The sequence below is a fragment of the Peromyscus californicus genome, unplaced genomic scaffold, assembly GCF_007827085.1.
Source record: "Peromyscus californicus insignis strain IS unplaced genomic scaffold, ASM782708v3 Scaffold_3__1_contigs__length_106647218, whole genome shotgun sequence".
Lineage (NCBI taxonomy): Eukaryota > Metazoa > Chordata > Mammalia > Rodentia > Cricetidae > Peromyscus > Peromyscus californicus.
In genome coordinates, this window is record NW_026294551.1 from 24,509,070 (window position 1) to 24,532,750 (window position 23,681).

The following is a 23,681-nucleotide window of genomic DNA, read 5'->3' on the forward strand; positions in this document are numbered from 1 at the left end:
GGAAGGGGGATCTCACTAAAAAAAGATATAAAACACAACTATAACTATTACTTGCTCTGTGATAACCTCTCATGAAGAAGCGATGTCAACAGAAGAAAATACAATATTAAATGCCAAAAAGCCGCAAGCTGACAGCTATCATTAAATCTTCTTTTGTAGTACTTGGGATTGAGTTTAGGGTTATATTACTGAGTCCCAGCTATAGCCACAGCTATAATGCTACTTTACCCCTCATTAAAAATTTCAGTTCAAGGCCAGCCTGGTCTACAGACTTGAGTTCAACAACAGACAGAGCTGTAACACAAAAAAACCCTGTCTTGAAACCCCAATAAACAAACAAACAAACAAACAAATAAATAAAATTTGTTTTTTCAATTCGAGGTCAGGCTGGTCTACAGAGTTGAGTTCCAGTACCCCTCATTAAAAATAGTTTTTTCGCCATGCGGCGGTGGGGCACGCCTTTAATCCCAGCACTCGGGAGGCAGAGGCAGGCGGATCTCTGTGAGTTCGAGGCCAGCCTGGTCTACAAAGTGAGTTCCAGGAAAGGTGCAAAGCTACACAGAGAAAGTCTGTCTCGAAAAACCAAAAAAAAAATTGTTTTTTCAGTTCAAGGCCAGCCTGGTCTACAGAGTTGAGTTCCAGGACAGACAGAGCTATAACACAGAAAAACCCTGTCTCAAAAACCCAATAAATAAATAAATAAATAAATAAATAGATAGATAGATAGACAGACAGACAGTAGGTAGGTAGATAGATAAATAAATAAATAAATTTGTCTTTTCGGTCAGGTTGTGGTGGTGTATACCTTTAATCCTAACACTTGGTAGCAGAAGCAGAAGCCAGCCTGGTGTACTGAGTGAGTTCCAGGACAAAACAATTGTTTTTTCATAGAGGGTCTTACTATGTAGCCCTGGCTGGTCTGAAATGGCCTTGAACTCCTAAAGATAAAACCTGCCCCTGCCTCCCAAGGGTTAGCTACTATTAAAGGTGTTTACCACTACACTTAGCTTTAGACAGAATCTTTTTTATTTTTGACAGTGTCTCACTGTGTACCTCTAGCTGTCCTGAAACTCACTATGTAGATCAGGCTGGTCTTGAACTCACAGAGATTCATCTGCCTCTGCCTCCTGAGTGCTGAGATTAAAGGCATGCACCACTATGCCCAGCAAGACAGTCTAATAGTTACTGGGCAAACATGAATGCACACTTCTCCTGTTCAGCCTTCCAAGTAGCTGAGACTACAAATGAACTATGAATTGTGGATATAGAATTAATAGGAGATTTTTGAGTTGCAGAGATGGACAAGAAAAAAAAAAACAAAACAAAAAAAAACAAAACCAACTTTTTCAAAGTGTGTCTTACCAAATTGTCCAAGCTGGCATCAAACTCCTGACTCTCCCACTTTAACTTCCCAAGTAGCTGGGATTATAGGAATATACACACAGTTACAGTTTAAGACCTAATTTTTATACATTATGTTTGCCTCACAATGAAGGCATTAAAGTATAATTTTAAATACTGCTTTACACAGACACCTTGAATGTCCTTCCCCCTTGAACGGTAGATAAGAGTAACCTCCTTAGTAGGACATACAAGATCATAAACTGGTTCCCAGTAACAATCTGGCCTCGTGTTTCACCATAATTGCTTAACTTCTTGCTCTAGTATTAATGTTATGTTTCTAGTTTTATAGACATAATACACTATTTTTTTTTCCTTTTTGAGATAAGGGTCTCAAAGTTTCAGGCTGGCCATAAAACTACTATGTGGTGCTACAATCAGATCCAGGTCTTGGGGCACACTGGCAAGTACTCTACCAATTGAGATATATCCCCATCCCTACTTTAAACCCTTCCTCCCTTAGTGCTGGTATTACAGGCATGTTACACTCTTTCATATGTATGTGCTTGAACATAAGCAATGTCACAGACTTTTGATTCTTCATTGTCAGTCTTTCTGATAAATTTCTATTTATTCCTCAAAGCTACATCTTTCCAGGTGATTCTAACTTAAACAAACAAACAAACAAACAAACAAACGTGGGTATGTTGTGGTGGTATATGCCTTTGATCCCAGCACTTGAGAGACTAAGAAAGAGAATCATAGTTCAAAGCCACCTGAGCTACATACTGAGACCTTGTCTAAAACAAGTATCAAAAGATGCTTACTAAATTGAAAAATTAATAAAATTGCTTAGTTCTACTATTAAACTCAGCTGCACAGTGTGAACTATCAGGCTTTTTAGTATTAAAATTTGGAAATCTCAGGTAAGCCACCTTCTACCACAACCACTACCACTGTGTATGTCTGTGTGTGTTGAGGCAAGGTCTTCCTCTAAAAGGAAGTAACTGACAGAGTCTCAAAAGCAGCTAAAGAGGCAGGAATGTTTCTTTCCACTAAAGAAGAATATTAAGAACCCAATATATATTTAAGTTTATTCTGGGTAACACCACTACTTATTGACTATATGGTATATTCTCTAGTAGATCAATACCCTAGAATCTTAGCAATTAAAAAATATTTGCAATCCTACTTTATTAATTCTAACATTAAATCAGGAAAGATGATAGAAGAGGGGAGAAGAAGAGAGAGAGAGAGAGACAAAACAATAAATGAACACATTCAACATGTATGACAAGAAAAAAATTATCTAGACAAAACCCAAAAGAAAGGGAAAAAGTGATTAGCCTTAATTGGTTACTATGTTACCTGTTATTCAGCAAAATGTTAGAACATTTAATATCCCGATGGAGGAAATTCTTTTTGTGACAGTAATCCAATCCTTCCATTAGCTGTTTCATGAATGACTTGATATGGTCCTCAGAAAAGTGCACCAAACCTGATTCTAGCAGTCCCATTAAGTCATGGTCCATATATTCAAATACAAGGTAAAAGGCACCTACATAACATGGAAAAAAAAATATTGAAATAGCAATCCTCAAATTTGAATATCACTGAAGTTAACCATAGTCTCTCTGAAACAACCACTTAATTTTATAGATGAAGGACCTAAAAATTAGACTAATAAAATAACTTACCAAGGATAAATAATACTACTGGAATAAATAATCATTTACTTATTTATTTATATTATAATTTATAATAAATAAGTAATAAATCAATAAATCTTGATTCCTATACTACCTGTATGTGGACTATTTACGTTTTAAGAGAACGCCACTAGGCAGTGGTGTCGCATGCCTTTAATCCCAGCACTCTGGGAGGCGGAGGCAGAGGCAGGCGGATCACTGTGAGTTGGAGGACAGCCTGATCTACAGAGTGAGTTCTAGGCTCCAAAGCTACACAGCGAAACTCTGTCTCGAAAAAAAAAAAAAAAAAAAAAAAAAAAGTAAGAAGCACACTAAGTAATAGTAAGGAATTTGGAATTTATACCAGTATTATAACATGGAATACTAGTCCTACGGACTAAGGATATAGCTCACTTGGGAGAGTGCTTGCCAAGCATGCATAAAACCCTGGGTTTGTATTATGTTTTTGTTTTGAGATAGGGCTTCACAATGTGGCCATGGCTGGCATGGAAACTACCATGTAGATATGTAGACAAGGCTAGCTCCAAAACTCAAGTGCTCAGATTAAAGGCACACACCACAATGCCTAGCAAAATCTTAGGATTGAGCCCAACCCCTAGCACCACAAAAACCATGTGTGGTAAAGAAATTAAAGGCTATCCCTAGCTAAACAAAGTTATAGAGCAGCCTGGGCTTTTTGGAAACCTATCAAAACAAAACCGTCCAGGTTTTCACGACTAATTTTTGTGTTCACTAGTAGCATGAAAACAAAAAATCTGGGGCTGGAGAGATGGCTCAGAGATTAAGAGCACTGGTTGCTCTTCCAGCATTCCTGAATTCAATTCCCACAACCACATGGTGGCTCACAACCATCGATAATGAGATCTGGTGCCCTCTTCTAAAGCACAGGCATATATGCAGGCAGAACACAGTGTACATATTAATCTTTTTAAAAATAAATAAATAAATCCAACCCAGGGTCTCAAGTACTAGGCAAGTGCTGTATAACTTGGCTACATCTCCAGTAAAAGGCAGAAATTCTTTATAATATAGAGGGTAGACTTCAAGAACTCTCTCACATTTCCCAAACGGTATGCATTTATTTTTTTAAAGGGGATAGAACATGTGTGCATGCACAGTATGTACACAAAGACACTCTGACTCATATGTACACATGGTGTGTGAAGGCTAAAGGCTGACTCTCGATTACTGTCTTCTTTTATCATTCTCCACCCTATTTTTTTAAGATAGTCTCACAATCAACTTAAGAGTTTACTGTTTTGGCTAGAAAGACTGGGCAGTCTTTGCCTTACACAGTGCAGGATCAGAGACATGCATTGACATGCTCATCTTTTACTTGGGAACTTGGGTCCTCATGATTGCATGACAAGCACTTTACCCACTGAGACAGCTCCTCAACCCCTTCACATTTCTTTTATCCTTTCTTCTTTTTTGTGGGAGGTGGGTGAATGGGTAAGGAGAGAGGACAGAATGGAGACACAAGCATTCTCAGTTTCCCTAAAATTTTCAAATAGTTCACAGTTACATTAAAGCAAGATAGCATAAAAGGAGTATCTTGGAGAAGACTGATCTAAGACCTGGTAATGTAAGAAAAATATTTATGGGATGAGAGATAATGCAGAACATTGGTTGCTACACCACAGGACCAGGAATTCAGATCCAAGACTCACAATGCCAATTACAAGCATCTGTGATTTTTCTTAGAAAGAGCTAGAGACAAGGCTGAGCTGTTGAGTGCTGTTTTTTTAATTATATGTATCAATGTGATGGTATGTACAACTGATTAAAAGTGTGCCTGAGGGCCAGAAACGGGTGTCAGATTACCCTGGAGCTGGAGTTATTGGTGGTTTTTGTAAACTGCCTAATCTCTACAAGACAAGTATTCACTCTCCGGTCCCTGGAAAACAATTTTTAAAAGGATGTGTTAACCAGGCATGCTGGCTCATACTTGTAATTACAAAAACTCAAGAAATTGAGACAGGAAGTTTGACAACGGCTACAAGTTGGCCTGGACTACAATGTGAGACCTTGTCTCAAAATTAAACAAACAAAAGGATAAAAACTGACTATAGGGAATGCATTCTAAAAACTACAATATTAGAGCACTGAGGTGGTGGAGCTCACCTTTAGTCCCAGCACTTGGGAGGCAGAGGCAGGTGGAGCTCTGAATTTGAGACCAGCCTGGTCTACAGAGCGAGTTACGTTACAGGACAGGCAGGGCTATTACACAGGGAAATCCTGTCTCAAAAAAAAAAAAAAAAAAAAAAAAAAAAAAAAAATGTTTCACAATTTTTTAACAGCACAGACTATAGTTAGACAAACATAAATGATGTTGCTCATTCTATACCTGTGATAGCAGTCGTACACATACACTTAGTTGTACAGTGCATGACTAGGTTCAATGTCAGGCAACGTATGATAGCAGTTATACACATACATGCACACATATACACATACACCGTGTATTATTAAGTCAATGTTAGGGAACATTTGCTGGGATGGATTCAAATTAGGTCTACATAAATTTTTACTATGTTTCTTAAAATCAATCTAAAATTACTATGAAAATTTTTTGACTAAACAAGTCTATCTAAGATGCTATCTTGCAACTCAATGATAAAGAATGTTTAGGGGGCTAAAGGGATGGCTTAGCTGTCACCAGCACTGGTTGCTCTGGGAGAGAGTCCAGGTTTCATTCCCAGAACCCTCACGTCTGTAATCCCAAGTCCAGGGGACCTGATGCCTTCTGCTCTCTGTAGGCACCATGAACACACGCGGTACACAGACACACGTGTAGAAAAAACACCCACACACACAAAATAAAAATAAATCTTTTTCTTTAATGCATTTTTTTATTTGGTTGGTTTTTGAAACAGAGTTTCTCTGTACAGCCCTGGTTGTCCTGGAAATTCACTCTGTAGACCAGGCTGGCCTCAAACTCACATAGATCCATTTGCCTCTGCCTCTTAGGTGCTGACTTTAAAGGCAAGCGCCACCTGGCCTAAAATTGTGTATTTTATTAATCAACACTGTTTTAGCAAAAACAAACAAACAAAAAACACTTAAAAAAAGAGTAAGTCTTTATATATTAGCCTATGTTGGACTCAAACCTCTTATGTAGACTAAGCTGGCCTTGAACTTATAATACTCAGCTCAGCCTCCAGTTGTGACTATACTAATGTAACATCATACCCAGTTTAATCTATTAATATATATGTGAGGTCAACTGCAGGTGGTATTCACTTTGTCTTTTTCTTGTTAATTATTTTTTTTTTTTTTTTTTTGTGTGTGTGTGTGTGTGTATGTGTGTGTGTGTGTGTGAAGAAAACTGAGAGTTGGCTCTCTAATGTCACCTGTGGGATAGAGGGTGTCAATCTTGAAAGAAAGCACCTACACCTGCTGAACCATCTGGACAGCCCCACCTTTTTTTGGGGACAGGGTCTCTCACTTAACTCTAGTTCTAGGCCCTCCACCAGCATGGGATGTATATAATGCAGACATGCATTCAGGCAAAACACTCACACACACAACAAAAAAATGAAAGTAAAACAAATTTACAAAAATAAGCAAGACTAAGCCAGGCATGATGGCACACACCTTTAATCCCAGCACTTGGAGGCAGAGGCAGGTGGATCTTGCTGAGTTTGAGGCCAGCCTGGTCTACAAAGAGAGTTCCAGGACAGGGATACCCTGTCTTGAAAAATCAAAAGGGGGAGGGGGATGACAAGACTTGGGGGATGCAGAGATGTCATGCTTAAGAGCACCTGTTTCTCTTGAAGGAGACCTGAGTTCAATTTCCAGCACCCACATGGTGGCTCACAACCACTTACACCTTCAGTTCCAGGGGATCTGAAAACACTTCTGACCTCTGTGGCCACTGCACACATGTGATGCTCACATATACATGCAAACACTTGTACACATAAATTAAAAAAATAAATCTTAGAAAAAAAGAAAGAAAAGTTAAGACTGAGGCCAACCTGTCAAAAAAATTCACACAAGCAGAACTACACATAGTAGAACATCACTTTAATCCCAGTGCTTGGAAGATAGAAGCAAGAGGATAATGAACTCAATGTCATCTGTAGCTATACAGCAAGCTTGAGGTGGGCCTGGCTACCTGACACAATATCCTAAAAAGTTCACTCAGGTAAACAAGCTAAGAAAGGAAAAATAAAATGGTGTGGTAGTATACACCTACAATATTATTTGTCAGGCTGCTGAGCAAAGAAGTTTACAAAAATTGGAGACCAGCTGGACTACATAATAAGACCCTGTCTCAAAAAAATAAAATAGGAGGGCTGGAGAGACGGCTTAGTGGTTAAGAGCACTGACTGCTCTTCCAGAGGACCCTGGTTGTAACTCCAGTTTCTGAGACCCAACACCCATGGCAAAACACCAGTGTACTTCAAATAAAAATAAATAAATTAAAAAAATTTTAAATAAAATAATAAAATAAAAGCTGAAGGGATAGTCAAGCATTTAAGACCACATAATGCTCTTGCAGAGGACCTGAGTTTGGTTCCCAGCAACTACAATGGGTAGCTTACAACCACGGGGAACTCCAGCTCCAGGAGATCCAGCCTGGTCTACATAGCAAGTTCCAAAACAGAGAGGACTCCGGGGGGGGGGGGGGGGGGGGGGGGAGAAGGGAGAAGGAAGGAGAGAGGAGAGACCTTGTCCTATAAAAGTAAATAAATAGGGCTGGAGAGATGGCTCAGAGGTTAAGAGCAGTGACTGCTCCTCCAGAGGTCCTGAGTTTAATCCCCAGCAACCACATGGTGGCTCACAACCATCTAAAATGAGATCTGATGCCCTCTTCTGGTGTGCAGACAGAACACTGTACACATAATTAACAATAAATCTTAAAAAAAGAATCTTTAGCCGGGCAGGGGTGGCGCACGCCTTTAATCCCAGCACTCAGGAGGCAGAGCCAGGTGGATCTCTGTGAGTTCGAGGCCAGCCTGGGTTACCAAGTGAGTTCCAGGAGAAGGCGCAAAGCTACACAGAGAAACCCTGTCTCGAAAAACCAAAAAAAAAAAAAAAAGTAAATAAATAAATATAAAAAGGAAGCTGTACATTGCAGTAAATAAACAGCACGTGTAGCTCTCTTGCAATGGATCTTTGTTTAAGTCTCAGAACCCACCCGGCTGCATACAAACAACTCCAGTGTCAGGACATCTAGTGCCTCTTCTGGCCTCCATACAGGCAAAAACATTTATACACATAAAAACACACTTGGGAGTCAGAAGCAGGCAGAGATCTGAGTTCAAGTTTGAGGATAGCCTAGTGTACACAGAGATTTTCAGAGGAGCCAGGGCTACAAGGAGAATTTGTCTCAGAAAATAAAATGAAATAAATGCTGGGCATGATGGTGTATGCCTTTAATTCCAGAACTCAAGAGGCAGACATAGGAAGATTTCTGAGTTCAAGGCCAGCTGGGTCTACAGAGATCCAGAGTAGTCAGTACTATGTAGAACCCGGCCCACCCCCATCCCTAACCTCCCCAAAAAAGAAAAAAAAAAAAAAAAAATATATATATATATATATATATCTCATATAAATGGAGATGGAAAGTTAATAGCAGTTATTGTTCTTGCAGAAACACATGTGCTTGCATATAAAAACCTCATCACATGAAATTAAAGAAACAGAAACTTCTGCTATTACCTTTGTCTTTCTTGAAATCTAGTGCATCTTGTTTGTCTGTGACAATCTCCTTCATGTTAACAACACTTCGATGGACTAACTGACGAAGGATTTTGATCTCCCTGATGGCTGTGATTGGGAAGCCCTCTTTCTCATTGTCTAGCCGAACCTTCTTCAGAGCTACTAGTTCTCCTGAAAAAACACATGCAAACTGTCACAATAATCAACTCAAAGTTCTTTTTGAGCTGTTTTCTTTGTCATTAATCCTTGAATGACAACAATATTTATTTGTAATTTGCCTTTATTGGTACCATAAATATTCTAGAGATAATTTAAACTACACAGGAGGATGGGCAAAGGTTACACACAAATATTATGCTTTCTATGTAAAGGACTTCCTCCCAGGAGGTCCTGGAGCAGACACTAAGGGTTGACTAAACTATTCTTTTGGAACATTTAATCTACTTAATAATTAAGAAAACAAATTAGGCCGGGCGGTGGTGGCGCACGCCTTTAATCCCAGCACTCGGGAGGCAGAGCCAGGCGGATCTCTGTGAGTTCGAGGCCAGCCTGGGCTACCAAGTGAGTTCCAGGAAAGGCGCAAAGCTACACAGAGAAACCCTGTCTCGAAAAACCAAAAAAAAAAAAAAAAAAAAAAAAAAAGAAAACAAATTAGAACCTAAAATTCATTTTTCTAAATCTATTTAAAATATTAGTAATAGTTAAATTTTTACACTTCTGACATCAAAAATTTATGGAAATACTTACCTGTGTCTTTGTCCTTGGCTTTATATACTTGGCCATAGGTTCCTTCTCCAATAATCCCAATAATGTCAAACTTATCCACGCATCGCTTTCCCCAATCACTTTCTGTTTGTCTTCTTTCTCCATAACGAGGACAACAAATTCTAGAAAGAAAACCAGTAAAAACCGTTACTTTTTGCCATTAAGTGACTGCCTTTTTATAAAATTTTTGTTGAAATGACAGAAATGAAATGAAATAATAAACTGTCAGTGATTATAATGAAATTCTGGCTTCAAAAGATACAAGGTGGTGGCAGGACATGGGAGTTTTCACTAAATACATGGATTGCTTTTCCAAAAAAATGTGGTTAGGACTGGCATGGTGGTGTCAACTTTTATTTTTTTTCTTGAGACAGGATCTCACTATGTAGCTAGGTCCCTGGCTGTCCTGGAACTCACACTATAGACTAGGCTGGCCTTAAAAGATCAACCTGCCTCTACCTCCCAAGTGCTGGGATTAAAGCATGCAATTTATCTGAGTTCTAGGCCAACCAGGGATACATAGTAAGACCCTGTCTCAACAACAACAAAAATGTTAGCTATGTATTATGCTTGGTGGTTTGAATGAGAACTATTCCCATAGACTCATACAGAAGAATTCTTGATAGGGTTAGAAAGATTAGGAAGTGTAGCCTTTTTGAAAGAAGTGTGTACTGGAGATGGGCTTTGAGGATTCAAAAGCCCAAGCCAGGCCCAGTGTTGCTCCCACTATCTGCCTATGAATCGGGATATAGCTCTCAGGATAGTGCTTGCATGCCACCATGCTCCCAAACATGGTAATAGACTACATGACTGAAATTGGAAGGAAGCCTCCAATTAAATGGTTTCTTTCACAAGAGTTGCCTCGGTCAAAGTGTCTCTTCACAGCCATAAAACAGTAACTAAGATAGCTATCCGTAGGAACAGAGAAGCATCCTTGCAAAGACAACTATTTTCTCATAAAATTGAAATAAAAGATATATTTGTTGGCTCTCACATCTATGAGTTGTGGAAGATATATAAATTTTAGATTTAAAACAAAAGAGAAACTTTTTAATTAAAAAGAGATCCCTAAACTAGGCAGTGGTGGCACACGCCTTTAATCCCAGCATTTGGGAGGAAGAGTCAGGTAGATCTCTGTGAGTTCATGCCAGCTTAGTCTACACAGTAAGTTCTGGGATAGCCAGGGCTACACAGAGAAACCCTGCCTAGAAAAACCAAAAAGAAAAGAGAGAAAATTTAAAAAAAAAAAAAAAAAAGAAAGAAAGACCCCCTAAGGCGTTGGTGAAATGGCTCCGCAGTTAAGAGGCATGGACCAGGGTTCAATTCCCAGCACCTACATGATGGCTTATAACTAACTATAACTGCAGTCCCAGGAGATCCAGCACACTCTTTTGGCATGTATTTAAGGCACAGAAAACACATAAAGAAAAAACACTCATATACATAAAGTATAAAAATTACACATCTCTGGAAAACTTACTTTGGTCTCTTTTTATATGGTTGTTGAGGAGGTGTAATCGCCTTTGGCTCTGGAGAATCTGGGGGAGATGGATCTCCACCTGGTAGCTCAGGAGGAAGAGGCAAGTCTGTGAGTAAGTGGCGAGGCCTCTGCTCCTTCTCTTTCTTTGCAGGCTTTGACGGAAGCATTTCTTTTGGACTAAATAGAGATGAAAGGATAAGAAGATTACTCAGAGACTATGCTAATAAAGCTTTAAAAGAATATTATAATGCCCAACTATTAAAAAGATTAAGATTTTACTTATGGGAGCTAGAGAGCTGGCTCAGTGGCTAAGAGCACTGGTGGCTCTTTCAGAGGACTGTTGTTCAATTTCCAGCACCCACATGACAGCTCACAACCGTCTGTAATTCCAGTCCCAAGGAATGCCATGTCCTCTTTTCACTTCTGTGGGAACCACACACACACACACACACACACACACACGGTGAACATACATAAATGTAGGCAAAACATTCATACCCATAACAATAAACCTAAAAAAAGATGACTAAAAAGTTAGAACTTAGTTAAGTATATTAGTTACCTCCTGAATAATATAACCAATTTTTAAAGAACATGACGTGGTGTTTACATTTTATCAAATATTAAAATAAAGTAAGCATTGTGAATATGGCTACTTCCTAATGTGTGAAAATATTGGGGAAATGTGCTTAATATTAATATTTGACGTATACTTTTATAAAAAAATTTTTAATTCAGTTTTTTGTTTGTTTTTTTTTGTTTTTGTTTTTGTTTTTTGAGACAGAGTTTCTCTGTGTAGCTTTGCACCTTTCCTGGATCTCGCTATGTAGACCAGGCTGGCCTCGAACTCACAAAGATCTGCCTGCCTCTGCCTCCCGAGTGCTGGGATTAAAGGTGTGCACCACCACCGCCCCGCTTTAATTCAATTTTTTTTTTTTTTTTTTTTTGGTTTTTCGAGACAGGGTTTCTCTGTGTAGCTTTGCGCCTTTCCTGGGACTCACTTGGTAGTCCAGGCTGGCCTCGAACTCACAGAGATCCGCCTGGTTCTGCCTCTCGAGTGCTGGGATTAAAGGTGTGCACCACCACCGCCCAGCTTAATTCAATTTTTTAAGGATTATTTATGTGTACAGTGTTCTGCCTGCATGTATGCCTGTGGGCCAGAAGAGGGCGCCAGATCTCATTACAGATGGTTGTGGGCCACAATGTGGTTGCTAGGAACTGAACTCAGGACCTCTGGAAGAACAGATGGCTCTTAACCTCTGAGCCATCTCTCCAGCCCATAGTGATAAAATTCTTGCCTAGCAAGTGTCAGACTCCAAGTTAAATACCCAATACCTGGTGAGGAAGGGGAAGGATCTAAACTTGGTAAGGTGTAAGCAGGAGGATCAGAAATTAAAAGAGGCCAGTTTCAACTACATAGCAAGTTCTTTTTGTTTTGCTTTGTTTTTGTTTTTGGCTTTTCAAAGACACGGTGTCTTTGTGTAACCACCATAGCTGCCCTGGAAATCTCTCTGTAGACCAGACTGGCCTCAAACTCAGAGATTCACCTGTTGATGCCTCCTGAGTGCTGGGTTTAAGGGTGTGCCAACACTGCATAGCTTACACAGCCAAGTTTTTAAGACCAGCAACTATATGCAATCCTGTTTCAATATTTAAAACAATACAAAAACTCTATTTAATGGCACTCCTGAAATTGCAAATTTTTGAGATGAAATAAAATATACAAAGCAAGTTCTAAAAGTCACAATGTATGACTGAAACTCATACAATTTATGAAACTTACTGTTTAACAAAAGATAACTTGCTCTAACAAAAGATTTAAATGAAAGAAGTCAACAATTTAAAAATACTTGATTACTAAGGACTTAAAAAGAACTTAGGAAAAGGAAGTACTATATGAAAGTGTTTTACAGCTAATTTGACACAAAACTACTGAAAAATATACATAAGAACTTTAGTTATTTGGGAACTGAATTCACTAATATTTGACCACACAAATAAGAACTCTCAAACTAAAAAGGTAAAAAAGTTCAAGCAGCAATTTCAGACTTATTAAGGCCCTGACAGGACTCACATAACCAGCAAATTATACTAGTCAGTATGGAAAAACCTAAAGACAGCTTCCTAGGAATCAAAAAACTACTCAAATTTGGGGATCTTTATCCTTTTTTTTTTTTTTTTTTTTTTTTTTGAGACAAGCTATGTATTTCTGGCTGGCCTTGAACTCCAAGGAATCTCTTACATTAGCCTCCTCTGTACTGGGATTATAGATATGTGCTATAAACCCCAATAAATCCAAATTTGAAAAAGATTTATTTTAAAATTGTGTACGTGCATACACACACACTCTGTGTGTGTGTGTTTGTGTGTGTTTGTGTGTGTGTGTGTGTGTGTGTGTGTGTGCATACCTATGTGCATGTGAAAGTATGTGCTCAAGCAGATCAAGTATCACAAGCTGGACATGGGTTCTGGGGACTAAAATTGGGTTCTCTGCAAGAGCAGCAAGTTCCTCTAACTGCCAAACGATTTCTTCAGCCCCAGCGCCCCCACAAAATTTTCTTTTAGATTCATTCATGAGTGTTTTGCCTAGAAGTATGTCTGGGCATCACATGTGTGCCTATTACCTGAGGAAGTGGTGAGCTTCCATGTGGGTTCAGGGAACTGAACCCTGGTCCTTCATAAGAACAAGCGCTCTTAACCACTGAGCTAATTCTCCGCCGCCCCCCCCCCCAAAAAACATTTTTTTCTTTTGTTTTTTTTTTTTTTGAAGATTTATAGTTTTCTGCCAGTATGCCTGAAGAGGGCGCCAGATTTCATTATAGATGATTGTGAGCCACCATGTGATTGCTGGGAATCGAACTCAGGACCTCTGGAAGAGTACCCAGTGCCCTTAACCATTGAGCCATCTCTCAGGCCCCCCCTAAAAAACGTTTTCAGTTTTTTTGTTTGTTTGGTTTTTTTTTTTTGGTTTTTCAAAACAGGGTTTTCCTGTGTAGTTTTGGTCCTGTCCTGAATCTCACTCTGTAGACCAGGCTGGCCTGGAACTCACAGAGATCCTTCTGGCTCTGCCTCCCTAGTGCTGGGATTAAAGGTGTGTGCCACCACCGCCCAGTGATATTCTTTTATATTATCAGAATATTCAAAGTATCTGAGAATTGTAATCATTCCACCAAGATCCCCCAGTATTTGGATAAGTGGCTATAAAAATAGATGCCTTTCAGAAATACCTTTCAGAGTCAAAACAACTGACCTATTCCCTTATAATATCACTTTAAAGAAGATTGCTGAAGTCTGTGTTGGTACCACATGCCTTTCATCCCAGCATTCATGAGGCAGGGGCAGGCTGATCTCACTGAGTTCAAGGCCAGCCAAGCCTACATGAGTTCCAGGATATGTACAGGGACCCAGTTTCCTTTTAAAAAAAAAAAAACCACACACACACACACACACACACACACACACACACACACACAATTTTAACAGGTAATGCTTCTTACTAATTTTTATCATCTTAGTCCCCTGTAATGAGACTGAGTAAGGAATCTACTCAGTTTGTACCACATACACCACTGAGAAGAAGTCAATGAAGCATAGTCACCTAACTTCCCGTTTACAAACCCCTAGTAAAGATGAGCATTTATCAGAATCTCCAGTCAGATTTTCCTACCAAAAAAAGTTTATCAGCAAAAACTGAGACAGAATATAAGCTTTTAAAATATCTCTAATTTTTAAATATCAAAAGAGGGAAAATTATAATTGCACAAATACTGTAAAAATATTCTTTATAGGGGGCTGGAGAGATAGCTCAGAGGTTAAGAACACTGCTTGCTCTTCCAAAGGTCCTGAGTTCAATTCCCAGCAACCACATGGTGGCCCACAACCATCTGTAATGAGATCTGGTGCCCTCTTCTGGCCTGCGGGGATATGTGCAAACAGAACACTGTATAATAAATAAATAAATCTTAAAAAAAAAAAAGAAAGAAAAAAAGAATACTTTAAAAAAATATTCTTTATAAATCTCAATTCTTCAGGAACTAAGAGATTTTATGATTCATCTCTCCAGCCCCCTCATTCACAATCTTTTAAAGGTTCACATGTAATGATTAGGTTGCCTTACTTCTTGTGCATAAGAAATAGATGGCTTGGCCAGGCAGAGTCGGTGCAAGCCTTTAATCCCAGCTCTCAGAAGAAGGCAGAGAGAGGTGGATCCCTGTAAGTTCAAGGCCAGGGCAACACAGAGAAACCCTATCTCAAAAAAAAAAAAAGGATAGAAACAGTTAACTCCTACCAAATTTTACAATCTTGAAGTTTCTGGTGATGAAATTTAAATTAACCTGTAGGTAGAATGTAAACATTTCTCACCTGGCTTGTTGGCACATGCCTTTAATCAAAGTACAGAAGAGACAGAGGCAAGTGAATCTACAATCAAAGTCAAAGTTCTGGCCAGTCAGGTACTACACCATACCTGCTTTTTTTTTTTTTTTTTTTTTTTTGATTCTTTGATTTTGTTGGAACAGGGTCTCTCTACATAGTTCTGACTCTCCTGGAACTCAGGATGTAGGAACTCATACAGTTCAACTTACCTCTGCCTCTCCAGTGCTAGGATTAAAGGTGTGAGCCACTGCACCCAGCTGTACGTTTGTGTTTTAAAATAGGTTCTCTTCCTGTACCTGTGGATTGCTTGATATTTCGTATGCAGATCAGACTGGCATCACACTTCCTATGATATCCCTGTTTTAAACTACTGAGTACTGAGATTAGAGGTATGTGCCACCATACCCTAGAGTGTCTCTTGGCGGGGGTGTGTGTCAAGAAATCCCAGTGCTCAGGCCATGAAGCAGGAGGAATTCCAAGAGTCAGATAGGATTTACACAGTGAATTCCAAACCAGCCTGGTCTACAAGCATATTAGAGGTCACCCAAAGCTATATAATAAGACCCTGTCTCAAAAACAAACAGAAAAACTGGAAACAAGGGGCTGGAAAGATGGCTTAGCAGTTTAGAGCACTTGCTGTGGAGAACTGGGCGCCTACCTGCTGGCTGACAACTATCCTATAATTTCAGGTTTAGGGAGATCTGACACTGCTGGCCTCCTACATTCATGTGCATAATACTTTTCCACATATAAACACAATTAAATAATGAATCTTAAAAAAAATTCTTTTGAGAGCTGGGGAGTTGACTTGGTGGTGACTGCTCTTCCAGAGGTCCTGAGTCCAATTCTCAGCAACCACATGGTGGCTCACAAACCATTTGTAATGAGATCTGGTGCCATCTTCTGGCCTGCAGGGACACATGCAGGCAGAACACTGTATGCATAATAAATCTTTTGTTTGGTTTTGTTTTTTGAGACAGGGTTTCTCTATGTAGCTTTGGCGCCTTTCCTAGATCTCGCTCTGTAGACCAGGCTGGTCTCGAACTCACAGAAACCCGCCTGCCTCTGCCTCCTGAGTGCTAGGATTAAAGGCAAGTGCCACCACCACCTGGCAATAAATCTTTAAAAAAAAATTTTCTTTTTGAAGTCTCATTAACTAAGTTCATTTGCTCTGTCACCAGTATAAACTTTGTTACCAGATTGTATTGTATCTTCTTCATCTAATTATTTTGATTATTTTATTATTTCAAGTGTATGGATATATGTATGTCTGTATAAGGTCCTGCATGTAGTGCCTGCAGAGTGCAAGTCTTCTGGGACTGGCGTGACAGACAGTTTTGAACCACTATGTGACCACTGGAGGCTGAACCTCAGTCCTCTTGAGATCTGGTGCCCTTTTTTGGCCTGCAGGCGTACATGCAAATAGAACACTGTATACATAATAAATAAATAAGTCCTAAAAAAAATTTTTTAAAAAATCAACAGGACTGGAGAAAGTTTAGTCAGTAATGTGTTTGTTGCCCAAGCATGAGGACTTGAGTTTGATCCTTAACATCCACATAAAAAGCTGGGCCTGGTGGTACAGGCTTGTAATCACAGCACTGGGAAGATAGAAACATGGAAATTCAAAGGGCTAGAGAGATGGCTCAGTAATTAAGAGCACTTGTATCTCTTCCAGAGTACAGAGCTCAACTCCCAGCACAGTGGCTTTCAAACACCCATTCAAAGGATCTGCTACATTATGTATGATGCACAGACAAATATGCTGGCAAAACACTTATAATTCAAATAGTTTTTTTGTTTTTTTAAAGACAAGATTTCAGCCGGGCGGTGGTGGCGCAAGCTTTTAATCCCAGCACTCAGGGAGACAGAGGCAGGCGGATCTCTGTGAGTTCAAGGCCAGCCTGGTCTACAGAGGGAGACCCAGGAAAGGTGCAAAGCTACACAGAGAAACCCTGTCTCGAAAAAACAAAACAAAACAGAACAACAACAAAAAAAAAAAGACAGGGTTTCAACAGACCTGGCTGTCCTGGAATTCACTATGTACAACAAACTGGCCTCCAACTCAGAGATATACCTGCTTCTGCCTCCCAAATGTTAGTACTAATGGCCCACCCCCAGCTAGATAAAATACATTTAAAAATTAAAACAAAAACAAGGTGGGTAACTCCTAAGAAACAACATCCAAGGCTGACTTCAGGCCTCTGTTTACACACCTGCACTCACACGCATGCATGCACCCACACAGAATCATCACTCAAATTACTAATGTCAACAGAAAAGCCACTAAGACTATACTTCCATACCATGTCCCTGGCTTCAACATATCTGTTTGGAGGTCTTGTTCAGTTAGTATGGCTGATAGATTAAAAAAGCATTTCATAATGTCATTTATGAGATTCATGCTTCATAATCATTTCAGTAATAAACACTCAAAGTACTCATTAAAATTTAAGATCTTCCCATCATCCCATTGTGAGTTATAGTCGAATTAGCAAATATTCTTCATACTGCTCTTTTTTTTTTTAACTATAGGATAAGTGATTTTTAAAAACTGTATTACCGGCCAGGCGGCAGTGGCGCACGCCTTTAGTCCCAACACTCGGAAGGCAGAGCCAGGTGGATCTCTGTGAGTTTGAGGCCAGCCTGGTCTACAGAGCGAGATCCAGGACAGGCACCAAAACTACATGGAGAAACTCTGGGGAGGGGGGAGGGACGACAAACTATTATCCACCAGCATGGTGGCACACGCCTTTAATCCCAGCACTCAGTAGGCAGAGCCAGGAGGGTCTCTGTGAGTTCAAGGCCAGCCTGGTCTACAAAGTGAGTTCCAGGACAGCCAAAGCTGTTGCACATAGAAACCCTATCTCAAAAAACCATGGTGTCACTCTACAAATTCTCTACAGATATTAAAATATTAGAGAAAAAAAAGAGCTGGCAAGATGGCTAGGTGGTTAAAGATGCTTGCCATGAAACCCTGCTGACCTGAGTTCCACTTGGAACCAATGTAAAGAACCAACTCCACAAAGTGGCCCTCTGATTTCCACATGTACAACATGGTATATGTGTTCACACACACACACACACACAAATATGCACACAATAAACCTTTTTAAATTAAAATAAAGATATGGGGGGGAAATGTGGTTCTATAAGACCTGAGGTATGAGGGTGCCCTCTGGTCTCCGATGCAGATGTGTGTACACACACATAAATAAAAATAGTACACTTAGGCCTGGAAAGATGGCTCAGGGGTTTAAGAGTGATTATTCCTCTTCCAGAGGACCTGGTTTGGTTCTTAGCATTCACATGGCAGCTCACCAACACTTACAACTATAGTTCTAAGAGATCCAATAACCTCTGGCCTACACTGTCCTGTATCCATGTGGTGCACCTAATTCATGCAGGCTCATACACATACATATAAATAAACAAAAAATATGCAAATTGAGTAAAGTTGGGGTCGGAGAAATGGCTCAATAATTAAGAGCACTTGTTACTCTTCTAGAGGACTTCAGTGCAGTTCCCAGCACCCACATGGTAGCTTGGAACCATCCATATTCTTATTTCATGGGATCCATCACCATCTTCTGAACACACATAGTACACATACATACATGCAGGCAAAATAATCATACATGCACACACACAAGAAAAATCTAATTGTTGACAGGCATAGTGGTGCATTTATCCAGGAGATTGAGGCAGGATTCCTGTGAGCTTAAGGTTATGGTTAAGTATAACCTATCCCACCCCAACCACAAAAAGTGCCCATCAAGATAATTCAGCAGGTAAAGGCACTTGCCAACAATCCTGATGCTGGATCCCTGGATCTACAGGACAGAAGAGAACTGCCTCCCACCAAATTTTCCTCTGGCCTCCACACTGAGACACTTCAAACACACTTGAAAATATACAATGCAATTTTAAAAAATGAAAGGTACCTTCCCCCCCGCCCCCCAAGTTCTAATTCTCTATTCTCAAGTAAAACAAGAATGAACTTTTCCACTAACAAAGAAAGCAATTCCTAACCATAAAAGCACCATGGAAAGATATGCATTCTAATAGTTTCAAAAAACTTAAAAAGAAAATACATTATACATCAAGAAGACTAACTTCTTTCATCCTATTATGGGACTTACCTATCCAAATCATCATCTCCAGGTAACAAGGGAGGGAGGGGCAGAGGAGGCAATGTTGAAGTTTTCAGGTGTGGAATAGCAGCTGTTACAGACACTTGAGTCTTCACAGATACCTGTACAGGGGGCTGAGAATTTGTCTGAGAGGATAGAGTAGATGTCCTTGGGTGAGGAGAAGAGGGTAAATTTGAAGAACTAGAAACAGGAACTTGACTACATGGTGGTTGGGGAGGAGGCAGAGGTGGCTGCAGTGGAACAGCTGGTAGTGGAGGCAAAGGTGGCAAAGGGGGTGTTTGAGGTGGAGGGGTAGTAGATGGTAAAGGGGGTGGAGAAGCAATTGTGGGGAGAGGTGGAAAGGTCTCCTTTTCTGATGTCTCTGTCTCCTTTGAAGTAACAATCACCTCCTTCGGTGCTACAGGTTTAGCGTCTTTTGTTCCCTGTGCTTTCAAATCCTTAAAAACAGGATGCTTCTGCAAGTTCTCATCCAACTTAACTTTCCCTGTATCTACACAATTTTTTAACTCTGTGTTTGAATGTGTTACATTTACCAGTTCAGTATCTGGGGTAGACTTTTCTGACTTTATACCTCTGGATAACTTTTTAGATTCTAACCCTGACTCCTTCACCTCAACTTTATCTTTTTTAGTCAAAGTTATGGGTGAACCCTTTGAATCTTTTCCATCCATTTTTGCTGCTGCAGCAGCAGCTGCTCTTTCCTTCTTTTTTCTGCTGAGTTCAGCTCCCAGGCTGGAATTCAATGGAAGCCTGACGGGTGAGATACTGGAATGACGGCTGCGTGACCCGGATCTCTTCTTTTTACTATGAGAAGATGAGTGTCTTGAATATGCAGGACTTCTGCTTCTGGACTTCATGGATTTCCTACTGAAAAAAGAAAAAAGGCAGTTTAAAATAAACAATATACAGAGATAAAGAGAAGAATAAGTCAGTAAAATAGGGTCTAGATCTGTAAATTTAATCCCATTCTGAATTATCAATTTTAACAGTAGATTAAAGCCAGGTATGGAGGCACACTCCTTTAATTCTAGCACTTGAAGGGCAGAGGCATAAGAACCTGAGTTTAAAGACAGTTTACTGTCTAAAAAAAGTGGGGGTTAAGCTGGAGAAATGGCTCAGCCGTTAAAAGCATTGACTGCTCTTCCAGAGGACCCTTGTTCAGTTCCCAGCACCTACATGGCAGCTCATAACTGCCTCTAACTCCAGGCTACAGCACTCTCACACAGACATACATATAGGCAAAACACAAATAAACTATAAAAAAAAAAAAAAGGTAGAGAAGGAATGGGGTTAGGAGAGCACTGGCTACTAATCCCAAAACCCACATTGTGGCTAATTAACTGTCTAATACTCTAGTTCCAGGTGATCCAGCTCCCTCTTCTGGCCTCCCGGGACACTGCAAGTACATGGTGTACAGACATAAAGGCAAACAATAAACAATCCATACATATAAAATAAAAATAATTATAAAACAAGTCAGGTATTGCAGTACATGTCTTTAGCCCCAGCACTTGGGAGACACAAGCAGGTGGATCTCTGTGAGTTCAAAGCCATCTTAGTCTACAGATTGAGTTCTAGGACAGCCAGAGCTACATAGTGAGACCCCTGTCTTGGAAAACGCACGCGCGCATGCACACAGAGAAAAAGAGGTTCAAACTTGAGACTAGTTGGCCTGGCAGTGGCACACACCTTTAAATCCAGTACTTGGGAGGCAGAGGTAGGCAGATCTCTGCCAAGTTCGAGGCCAGCCTAGTCTAGTCTTTCGAAAGAAAGAAAAAGAAAAGAAAAAAGGGGTCGGGCAGCGGTGGCGCACACCTTTAATCCCAGCACTCAGGAGGCAGAGCTGGGAGGATCTCTGTGAGTTCGAGGCCAGCCTGGTCTACAGAGTGAGTTCCAGGAAAGGTGCAAAAGCTACACAGAGAAACCCTGTCTCGAAAAAACAAAACAAAAAAGAAAAGGGTCAGGGGTTAAAAGCACTGCCCAGTACCTACTTGGTAGCTCAAACTATCCAACAGCCACTTCTTATCTCCTTGAACACAAGGTATGCACATGATACACATGTATACATGCAGGAAAACACTCAAAAACATAAAATTTTAAAGTATTTAAAAAAGAAAAAAAGGCCGGGCGGTGGTGGCACATGCCTTTAATCCCAGCACTCGGGAGGCAGAGCCAGGCGGATCTCTGTGAGTTCGAGGCCAGCCTGGGCTACCAAGTGAGTTCCAGGAAAGGCGCAAAGCTACACAGAGAAACCCTGTCTCGAAAATAAATAAATAAATAAATAAATAAATAAATAAATAAATAAATAAATAATAAATGAAAGTCATCCTTGCTATACAGCAAACTCAAAGCAGCTTGGGCTACATGAGACTATTTCTAAAAACAAAGCAAAACAAAAAGCATGAACATAAATTTGAATTAAGCAAAACTAAAAATTCATTTGGCTAGGACTTGGCTCCTGTTTGTAATCCCAGTACTTAGGAAAACCAAGGCTAGAGAATTACTGAAACTGAGAAGCCAGTGGGAATAACACAGTGAGTTCCTTGACAGCTTGCGCTACTCAGACCTTGTTCCAAAAACAAAAGAAACAACAAAAAACAAATAAGGGGCTGGAAGAGATGGCTCAGTGGTTAAATGTGTACTAATCTAAGAGAGGACCCAAGTTTGGTTCCCAGCACCCACACTGGGCAAAACTACCTGTAACTCCAGATCTGGGAATCTGGAGCCTCTGGCATTCATGGGCACCTGCCTTCATAAGCACAAAAATACATATATAATTTAAAATAATAAAAACAAAACTAAAAAGAAAAAAGAACCATTCATCTGGGTTGGTAAGTTCATGCCTTTGGGATCTCTGTGAATTCCAGACAGTCAGCTCTACAAAGGAAGTTAAGCCAGCCTAAGCTATATATCCTGTCTCAAACAACCAAAAAAACAAAAACAAATAAAACAGAACTGGCATGGTAGCAGCATATACTGGTAATCACAATACTAAGGAAGCAATTTGTTGCAATTGAAAAAAATAAAATAAAAATAAGCTGGTCAGTGGTGGCTCACACCTTTAGTCCCAGCACTCTGGAAGCAGAAAAGGAGGATCTGAGTTCAAGGCAAGTCTAATCTACAGAGCTAGTTCTAGGACAAGGCTAACCAAGAAACCCTGTCTTGAAAAAAGAAAAAAAGTAAATAATAAAAAATTTAAAAAAACAGAAAAGCACCAAAATTGCCCACTATGTAGTCATATTCACAATCCCTCCATCCCCACCCCAGACAGAGTTTCTCTCTGTACCTTTGGAGCCTGTCACAGAACTCCCTCTGTGGACCAGGCTGGCCTTGAACTCACCGAGATCCGCCTGCCTCTGCCTCCCAAGTGCTGGAATTAAAGGCGTGCGCCACCACTGCCCAGGGAGTAATTTTGTTGTATAAAGTTTTTTTTTTGTCTTTTTTTTTTTTTTTTTTTTTTAAGAGCTGAGGACCGAACCCTTGCCTAGCGCTCTACCACTGAGCTAAATCCCCAACCCCAGTTTTATAATTCTTTATCTGCCTGTATTTATGTAAGAGCACCATGTCTGTGCCCAGTGTCCACTGAGTTCAGGAGGGTATCAGAATCCCTGGGACTGAATTTAGAGATGTTTGTGTCACTGTATCGGTGCTGGGAATCTTCCTCTGGAAGAACTAGTGCTCATAACCACTGAGCCAACACTTCAGCCCAACTTCTAACGACTGACCACAAGGCCTTCCATTTACTAAGGAAACAGCCTACTACTACTGATCTATCTTACCAACCTTTTTTTAAAATTTTTTGTGTTCTGAAGCAAGATCTTGTTACCCAGACTAAGTTGGCCTAATAATCATGATCATCTTGTCTTAGTCTCCTCAGTGCTGATATTAACGGTATTTCTTAGTTCCTTTAATAGAAAAATGATTTCCAAAATCAACTTTTTAGGACATATAAGACAAGAAATTACTGCAAATAAACTTGTTTTATTTTTGAAACAGGATCTTACTATGTACCTCTGGCTAGCCTGAAATTTGATATGTAGACCAGGCTGGCTTCAAACTTTGCCCAGCTACAGTCAATGTTCTTAACTGCTAAGCCATTTTTCCAGTCCAACAAATAATTTTTACGAGGAATGACTATGAAATAAAATCTGGAAATCTATAGAACAGATTATTTTAAAGTCTCGTTAA

The 23,681-nt window shown here is 39.9% G+C and overlaps 1 protein-coding gene across 7 annotated transcripts in view; it reads right to left on the reverse strand.

The window, feature by feature from the left end:
- Cdk12 (cyclin dependent kinase 12) overlaps window positions 1-23,681 on the reverse strand; it is an 85,213-nt gene that overhangs the window by 56,181 nt on the left and 5,351 nt on the right. For 6 of the 7 annotated variants that reach the window (XM_052759632.1, XM_052759633.1, XM_052759631.1 and 3 more), the window contains exons 2-6: window positions 19,482-20,360; window positions 10,966-11,142; window positions 9,468-9,607; window positions 8,721-8,891; window positions 2,710-2,899 (exon numbers count right to left, since the gene is read on the reverse strand). In XM_052759632.1, the coding sequence (XP_052615592.1) occupies window positions 2,710-2,899; window positions 8,721-8,891; window positions 9,468-9,607; window positions 10,966-11,142; window positions 19,482-20,360 (1,557 nt within the window). The remainder of the gene's footprint in view (window positions 1-2,709; window positions 2,900-8,720; window positions 8,892-9,467; window positions 9,608-10,965; window positions 11,143-19,481; window positions 20,361-23,681) is intronic. The other variant, XM_052759628.1, reaches the window with a different exon arrangement.